The sequence below is a fragment of the Numida meleagris genome, chromosome 5 (assembly GCF_002078875.1).
Source record: "Numida meleagris isolate 19003 breed g44 Domestic line chromosome 5, NumMel1.0, whole genome shotgun sequence".
Classification (NCBI taxonomy): domain Eukaryota; kingdom Metazoa; phylum Chordata; class Aves; order Galliformes; family Numididae; genus Numida; species Numida meleagris.
Window position 1 is genome coordinate 26,373,628 of NC_034413.1, and position 9,462 is coordinate 26,383,089.

A 9,462-nucleotide genomic window follows, 5' to 3' on the forward strand; every position below is an offset into this window, starting at 1 on the left:
AGTTATCAGCCAAGTAACTATCCACATAAATGACAGCAATACTTCTACTCTTGAAAAGGGAAATATAAGCCGAAAGTATTAAGACACATACACAACATAGTTGTTTGCATTCTGCTTATTTTAAATCAACCAGGTTTACCTTGTCACAAAAGTCAGTGAGAGCTGTGAAGTCCCATTTCTTGGCATAAGCAACATTGTATCTCAGAATAGCCTCCTGTGGAAAGAGCACAACAAAATAAAGCCTATAGATACTCTGTTAACCAAAAAAACCCATTTTATCAGACTTCCTTTTTGAAGAAACAGTACCATCTAGTGGATACAACCTGCCACAAAGCCTTCTGAATCCCATATAGCTATTAACACAGTACAATCCTGAACAATACTGAATCTTGTATTTCAGGTCCAGCATCAAATAAGCTGCAGCCTACAGGTTTCCCCTTGCAAGAAAAAAAAAGCAAAGCATGTTTGTATCTGCCTACAACACACAGTATAAACATCCCTCCCTGGCCAGCTCTTGCCTTCTTTGTAGAGGTAGAGAAAGGGGCCTAGCAGAACTTTTACCGGTTTAGCAACCTAAAGAACCATAACGAAATCAATTAGGTCCTTCAAAAGAATCAGCTTTAAAAACTTGGAGAAGAATACCAAATAGAACAACATTAACACAGGAAGCTTCGTAAGTTGCCGAGGGACAGCAATTATTCAAATTCCATTGACTGAGCATTGCACTCCCATTTCGGTTATAGAAAAAGCCTGCATGCTACATTTATCACAAACTGGCAGCTATCACTGGACAAAGAGCTTTGTACAGATTTAAATAGTAGAATTTGTTTTAACAACACCTAAGAAATTTGGTGCTAACACTTAAGTATCTGAACTTTTTTTCCTAGGTATCACTGAACACAAACATATTGCATATGCCATACCTAAATTGTTCTAGAGCAGGCAAGCAACAAGCAAACACATCAAGCAAGCTATGGAAACCCTCAGGTACAGTTCTCTCATCTAACACAGTAACATCAGTCTTTCTATCCTGATTAAAGGTGGTATCATGCACCTTCAGCAAAATATCAAGTCAACTACAAGTACCTGGTATTGACAACAGATGTCAGCATCAAGATCTAAGCAAAGAGCATTTTAACAATTCACCAGATAGAGGAAGATTTACAATTCTTTTTGTACCTGCATAGGCAAGTGAATAAACAGTAGGAATGTTTAAATTATGACTCCTGATGTCAGAAATGACAAGCCAAGAGAGAATCTAACTGGAACTGAGAGCAGCTTCATCACAATGTGGTTTTAATGACCTCCTGGCCACTTACAAAAGATGGTTTTTCAATATTTTTGTGAAGGTCTTTGTAGATTCCACAATAAAGAGATGTAATTTCTCTGTGACTGAGTGATTTCCAACTAAAGTTATTTAACGGCTGCATTATTTACTTGATGCGCGTACTGCCAACTACAGCTCCAAGCAGCTGTTTTTCAAGCATCAAATAACCTGCTTAGTCTGCCTGCAGAACTACTCCAAATAGAGTGAACCAGATGGGAAAACAGACTCCAAATAACACTAAAAGTACTATTGTAACCCTTCGATTTTATTAAGAGAATCCAAACCGGGAAGAAAACAGATTATGCACTGAAGTTCCAAAAATAGTGTCACTTGACTGTAAACAACAGAAAAGCCAACACCACATATCTTATAGAAAATTAAATACAGGACCTTGATAACGCTGCTGAGCAGCTATTGTATTTATAGCAGCCATTCAGCAGAGCTGTTATTTAAGGAATGAAAGGCACAACCAGAAGTGATTACCAGGGGAAAATAAGAAAAAAGTTTCCCAGTCTCCAGTTTTGAACGTTTATAACTCATTAAGGATCTCTCAAATAGCAAAGATCATTTATTTATTTATAAAAAGTGATAAAATATAGGACTGAGCCAGAATCATTTACAACAGTACATGAAGAACCTGAAACTATTTTTATAACTGTATTTACATAGAGCCGATTCCAAATAGAGAAGCCTACCTTCAAATCATGCGAGCACGTAAATTTGTTGAGTAAGGCAGTTTGGATTAGTTCCCATCTACTTCCAGCAGTTCTATCTCCATTCTTCAAAACAAAAGCCCAAAATAAAGTCAGATGAAATTATAGGAATCAGAAAGATATATTTAGTAATAATTGTCTTCCTTGCCACAACATTTTGTAAGGGTTACTTTATCTCTGAAGTTCTTTAAAAAAGAACTTTGAAAAAAAAGATATTTTGAGTATCTGTAAAGTACTTTTCTAACAGTTTTATTCACGTTCCTCAGCATTCCAAATTGTTTTATCAAAATAAATATATATATGTATATATGTACACACACCAGCACATAAAGGGTATGGTAAAATAATTACTAGAAGAAAAAAAATCTTCCCCTTTGTCTGAAGCATCACAACCAAGAATCTAGTGTTTTCAGACTAGATACATTCATCTACCAGGACCTCCAACTTCTGTACACAGCTTGTCAACCGAGCATGTGTGAAAGCACAGTAAACTGAAAACTCATCCATACATAAACCAATTTTATTTTCTCACACAGCTGTAAGCATTTTATCTTACCTCATCCTCTACAGGGTATAAATTTTGTTCTGAGCAGGGCATTTTAACATGTTTGTTGTCCCACAAATCTTTGTAGTGAGTTGGAAATGGTTTAGGCACCTCTCCTTCCCTCAGAAGGTCTACCTACAACACAGAAGGAGGAGGAAAGAAGCTCAGGCTCTACTTCCATATTTTTTTTTTCTTTAACAGAAGAAATAAGTAATAAACAAAGACTTAGTTAAGAAAAAACTCTGATCTACAACCCATCTCTTTTGGAATGCTGAAAGCTACAACAAGCAGTGTGATGGGCATTCAGTTGAAAAAAAAAAAACAAACAATCTCACCATTAAACCCACAGTAACATAAGCTACAGCTCAAAGCATAAGACCAATGCTCAGTGAGAAGGTTATGGGGAATAATTTAACAGCTCCATTCAGACTGCAGGTAAAAACTAGAGCATCTTTAAGATCCTTTCAAGTCTTACATTTGGTGAAAAGAACATGATCGTTTGACCGCTTGATGCACATTAAAATAAAGGTTATACACAAATTTATTTGTCTGTCCAATTATCAGCTGAAGTCTTCCTCATTTCAGAATTTAAGTTTCTACATAGTTTCAAAAAATATTGTCTAAACAGTTCCAAATGTAATCAAAGCCATGTACAAAAGTAACATTTTTAGTTTTTTAATCTAGAACTGAAGTGGATAATAAATCATTACAGATACAGTAATATTTCAAGTTTATTCCATAGAATATCAGAAATGTAAAAAAAAAAAAATAGGTAATATCATGCTCCTAAGGACCTAGTCTGCTACAGAGCAATCTGGTAGCAATGATTTTTCTCATAACTTGCATTTAAATTTAATGTGCTTCTCTTTTGTTTAGGATTCACCCATGACCTTACAGGCTTCTGGTCACATTTTATTTAAACAATAACTTGACTGCACATTACTCCAAACGACTAAAGGCATATGTCAGATTTGATCTAAAATGCAGCAATACAGTTGCATATGATTCTTTCCCTTCTCCGCACATCTTGAACATTTGAACCTTCTATACACCTTGAACCCTAAGTAGAATCACATGACAATCAAATTATAACATGAAGTCATTTTAGTACAATTTTTACTTGCAAACTTAAACTTTCAGTTTACAGCTCAGACAGGAATTACACACACCCCTATGCAAAAAAAATCATATATATATTTGTCTCTATCAGGCAGAGCAGTAAAGCCATAATCACATTTATTCTGGATTTTAATATCTTCATTCTGTGCAGGAGAAAATTCAATTTTCAAGAAAATCAGTTGCCTCAATCTGCTGGAAAAGAATGGCAAAGAAAGATTTCCACAACCTGCTAATGCAATGAGACTAATGTGGCATTCCATACTTTGAACAACCCAGGAAGAAATTTGATTTCAGGCAATATACTGAAGTATCGTACCCTGACAGTTACTGTATGATTGGCTGATGGTCTCAGATGCGGAAGACGAGCCCCACACGTGGGCATTCTCCTCATCTCTTCGATCGGCGTCCCAAACCACTTCTTGTTAGTTGGAAGAGGTGGCGGCACATACTTAGGAATCTTCCTTCCTGCTCTCTGAGGTCTGAATTCGCACTTATCTTTCCTGCTGTTAAAATAGAACCACATTGAAAAAAAATTATTTCCACTGAAAAACTTGGTAGGCAAATACAAGGACTTACACTTTAGGGTTACATTTATGACCAAACCGCTTTATTTGCTAGCCTTTGCTGTGACCATTCCTAGAGACTTGATTTTGGCTTGGCTGGAAGTTTGATGGGACATACCAGATGTTTCTCAGACAAAAGAGAAAGTTCTCAGAGTAAAATGCAAAACGAGCTAAAAGCTTACACTTTGAGGTACCGTTTAAAATTCTAAACTCCCCCTAGCCAGACTGCTCCACCCTTGGATAAAGAAGTTGTCCGACCTGTTCATGTTGTCTACACACATCAGTGCCCACAGGTGCGAGCAATGCCCCAGACCTTGCAGACCACATGAACACTGGCAGCCACACCAGCATGACACTTGGTGCAGGCCTACCATGCCTATCTGAGAGAAGAAAAACTCTGGCACAGCACTACTGATGATGAAGAACTAGTTGATACGCTACTACTTCTTTCTCCCCAAGTTAAGAATTCAGCCACTCTACTCACTGCTGTAACCTGGTCTAACTGAATCTCAGATGAAAACTTCAGCATTTCCTAACTGCCCTCTTAAGCACTACTGACAATACCACTACTCTGCAAGGCACGGGGGTTTACATCCTTCACATCTTGCTTGGGCTCAGAACACCTCTACAGCTGCATATACTACCCACTGTTCTGTGAAGCACTGCAAAGACTCCCACCTATGCACACAGTGACATCTTTCCGTCAGTTTCCCATCTCAAACATGTAATTACTGCAACACACCACACATCTGCTCTGACAAACGCAGGTCTGCCTCGTTCAGCCTCCACTGCTTTGTTATAGCAGCAGTTAATTTAATTTGGCAAAAAGAATATTCACTAAGCCCATGTTTTAAGACTTATGAAAACGACAGTCATTTTTTTAAGCACATTTTTCATCCCATTTTCTAAGAACTGCTGGTTTCTGTTTTTCAAGTTCACTGTCAGCCTACTCACCTCTCCAGATTTCTCAAATGCAAGCTCCTACCACCAGCCAGCTGCCCTCTATTACCCTCAGGCTCATTCCCTCCTCACATCCGGAAAGAGCTCCAAACATGTGCAAAATACCTTCTTGCCCCACTTCAGGAGACGTTAGTCTGCTGAGATGATTGCTTATGGCACCACCATACAGCATCCTCTTGTTTCTACTTCCTCATTTGCCATTTATTCACTTTCCCAGCTCCCACTTGAATCTGGGCTCTTCATGGCACAGATTATCTTACTCTCCTTACACAACATCTAGCATACAGTGTTGGGTCATGCTCAGGGCTTCTATTTCTGTTGAGGTAGCACCCAATCATTAGTCATCCTCTCCCCCAAATTATGAATAAAGACCCACCAAAAAAATCAGCACATCATTGCAGCTTCTTTCAAAAAAATGGAATTGTTCTTCGTTGATGTCAGAGCATCAGTAGCACTGATGCTTCAACAAAACCGATCCAGTATTTTGAGTGCAAAGAAAAACTGAAGAAAAACACAACAAAACATCAGCTTCCTCAAATGTTCTGAATGAAATAATAAATGCTAAAACTAAGCTTTGGAAAGCAATCCTGTACTACAGTTTGTTTGCAAGCATCAGTTCTCACAGTCTTAAGACACTTCCTCAGTAAATAAAAATCACCCTCACAGAGTGCCTTTAACACCCAGTTTTAACAAATCTAATGATTTAAAAATATTGCACTGAACAAAAATATCATTAGAAGTAGTCCCATTAAAAACAAGTTATTTCAAGTTTACATCAGAGCTATCTTCATGCCTTTACATGCATTTTGCAATGCTCATTACACAATTTTGCCTCCAAACTTTATCCTGGAAAATTTTTATGTGTGGGAAAAAAAAAAAAAAGACGGGGCAGACAGAACACTACCTTTTCTCTTCCATTTTAGGTATCCTCATAAAATGAGAGGTGATTTTGGAGTCTTTCTTCACACCTGGTTTTGCACCTTTGCTTTCTGATGATGGAGCAGGAGAGATCCCAGTTGGTTTTATATGCAGACCATCATCCTTGACAGAATTGTCTATTCCCTCAAAGTCTTCACAACCCTTAGTAGAAAACCGTGACTTCCTCGACTCCAGTTCAGCATCCCCATACTGAATTCTAAAAGATTTGTTTATAGCTTTGGCCATATTACTCTCCTCTCGCTCGTCAAGAAGCGGACTCGTTTCCTCATCAGCCTCGGACCCATGACAGCTATTTTTAGAATTGTCAACATCCATGGGTGATTCCGGTTCACTTTCTTTCTCAAAAGCAGGTGAATCCCCTGAACTACTTCGACATTTGCTCAGTTTCTCAGGACCTCCAACATGGGATACACAAGCATCACAACCAGCATCTGAAAGTGGGCTTTCTGGAACTACATCCCCTTCTTCTTGTTCACCTGCATCAAATGAATCACAGCTCTTCAGCTTCTGTGAGTTGCACAAAACCACTTGTCCATCTGTCTCAGTGTCTTTTGAAGAAAGTTTTATATTTCCCGTTTTCAAAGACTGGCCGGATGACCGTTTCCTCAGAGTCCAAATGTCACCGCTTTCCTCACACTGTCTCTGAGCCTCCTTGCCAGTTTTGTGCATCTGATCGATGTTGGCATTTTTAAAGGTGTCTCCAGACTGTCCTGCCTTCACAGGCACTCTGTCCGAGACTGGATCTCTGCCCTCGGCCTCCCAGTTACACATGCTGCCTATCTGAGGCAAATTTACATGCTTTGTGCCAACTTCCTCGGATACTTCTGGATAATTTTGCTGGCAACTATTCTCGAGCTTTTTCACATCATGCTCACAAACGTTTTCTTTTTTAACTGAAGTCATCTTGGTATTTTCTTCAGTATTGTTATTAATTCTGCTTTGAAGGCTGTGAAATAGAAGTAAAGGGATTTAATGTATTACCTCCAGAAGAAATTTCAGTACATAATTTTTTTTTAAAGGGAATGATTATAAGCATACAATATGAATTACAGAACTTCAGGCTTCAGTCTGTCAGTAGAGCTGGAAGAGAGCATATAAACCAACACAAAAGCAAATCTGAAAAAAAAAAAAAACCAATCCAAATTATTCACTTCCTCCTTAAGCATCCTCGTATCATCTTTGCCTTACTGAAACTGTGAGCCTGTAGCTGAGCCCTCCATACTTCTGTACTGATCATTTTCACAAGTTTTCCTGGCTTTTCTTGATCATTTTAGCATTGCTATAGATTTCAACTTCCAATTATTTACAAAGACCAATATTAATATATTTACATTGCGATGACTGAAGAAGACTGATAACTGATATTACTCTACATAAGATAGAATTATAATAATAAAGAAAAAAAAACAATGTAGCAAACAATGCTCCCAGCACACTACCCCACTGGGAAAACCACCTCATACTTAAGCATGTGCCATGCAACAGTAACAATTCCAAAACATCTTTCTCTTGAATGCACCTTTGAGTACTCTGTGAATTCCGATCCAATTTATACCATATTACACATAATTACAGCCCAATGAGATGGACTCAAATTGATTTTTGTCTATAAATTAACAGCTCTGAGTTGAATACAGGACTATCAGACAAAATCCTCAACTATTACTGAGTTATGGTAAGCCAGAATAAAAAAGCAAAGCCATTGACCATGGACATGGCCTGATAACTTCAGCTGGCTGAGTGCCTCTGGAAGCAGCAGCCCCACTCTGCCTTACCCTGCTACACTTTCTCATCTTTTTCTTTACAAGAGCAATCTCAACAGTGAGTTGGAAGCTAAGTCAGCAAAAAAGTTTACTTCTCCTGGGGGAGTGGGAGGTTAGTTAGCTTTCTGTAGTGAAACTCTGTCAGGAACTTACACTCAGGAGATGTGCTATGTGGCTCTGGGCAGCCTGGTCTAGCGGTTGGCAACCCTGCACACAGCAGGGGGGGTGAAACTAGATGATCTTTGTGGTCCTTTTCAACCCAGGCCATTCTATGATTCTATGATACAAAAGGAAAGGTAGTAGAAATGAGATTGATTTTTTTCAGTTGCCACCTGTACCGACAACCTGCACTCTAAGTTTTGTACAGGCCCACTCAAAGAACACAACTTTTGAATAGCTCCGGTGAACATTTTACCTTTTGGACTCAGCTGTCTTGGGTCCTTTATTCTCCAACCAAGTGGTAATTGTCCGTTGTTTACAAACTGAAAAACCACAATGCACTACATTATTACATGAAACATGATGACATCACTATATGATTGCATATGAATAAGACCAGATGAAGACAAAAGCACCACAATTAAGTCTTCACTGTTATCCCTAACATCGGGAGCACTAAGACATTATTAAAACTACACATGATGCAATATTCCATTTGTAACACAGTCAGCAGCTGCAGCTTCTGTCATAACCTTCGTAAATTCCAGGCTTTTGTTTTTAAACTAGGCCATACTTAAAAATTGTGTTGGAGTGGAAAAAAAAACAAGCAACCTGAACTTTACAGCTGGCATTATCACCTTTAGTTATCACTACCCATTGAGTGAGCCCTGAAAGGCTGCTGCATTTCAGAATGAAGTGAAATTACGTAACTTTCAAGATAAGCTGTTGAGGAGGAATTCTAGAAGATCCAGCCGAGCACCTTATTTGGATGCTGCATACTGAAAGCGACTTAATATCAAGATCATGCATACTAGACACAACCACTGCTCAGAAAAAAAAACCCTGTTTTTATTCTAACCAGAAACTACTTGTAAAGCTTATCAATGCCTATTCCCCTAAACAGCAACCAAATGCACGGGATGTTTTCGTCACATTCACTGCCCCCCACATTGGTCCAGTGAACGTGATCAGTCACATCTCTGTGTCGTTGTGGTTCAGATGAGCTTCCAGTAGAACAGCCCATGAAATAATTATGTAGAGGCTCCAGGGGGTTGGGAGGGGAAAAAAAAAGAGCCTCAAAGCAGTTGTTTCACAACTGGAAAGTAATTTTCATTTGGAGGGTGTTTTCATTTTGCTTTTTGATGTTATTTAAAGTCAATTCAGAACAGCTAGCAACTGGCTGCAGTTCTCTTTCTTTCCATTTTGCCAGGTGAACTCATCTGCCTATCACTTCTGACTCACAGGGAGGTCAACCACTGCTGGTAGCCAAGCAGGTAAGTAAAGCCTGCAGTTTCCTTATTGCAATAATACATTTACAGAACTTAAGAAAAAAACACAAAACAAATAATTGCAACAGATTTAGCTACACTGATGA

The 9,462-nt window shown here is 38.6% G+C and overlaps 1 protein-coding gene across 3 annotated transcripts in view; it reads right to left on the reverse strand.

The window, feature by feature from the left end:
- Window positions 1–9,462, reverse strand: part of PARG (poly(ADP-ribose) glycohydrolase) — a 67,277-nt gene that overhangs the window by 56,653 nt on the left and 1,162 nt on the right. For all 3 annotated transcript variants that reach the window (XR_002439390.1, XM_021398958.1, XM_021398957.1), the window contains exons 2-7: window positions 8,344–8,410; window positions 6,131–7,111; window positions 4,020–4,206; window positions 2,597–2,719; window positions 2,023–2,106; window positions 140–214 (exon numbers count right to left, since the gene is read on the reverse strand). Coding sequence is in view for 2 of the 3 variants with exons in the window: in XM_021398958.1 (XP_021254633.1) it covers window positions 140–214; window positions 2,023–2,106; window positions 2,597–2,719; window positions 4,020–4,206; window positions 6,131–7,111; window positions 8,344–8,410 (1,517 nt within the window). In the remaining variant the exon portion in view is untranslated. The remainder of the gene's footprint in view (window positions 1–139; window positions 215–2,022; window positions 2,107–2,596; window positions 2,720–4,019; window positions 4,207–6,130; window positions 7,112–8,343; window positions 8,411–9,462) is intronic.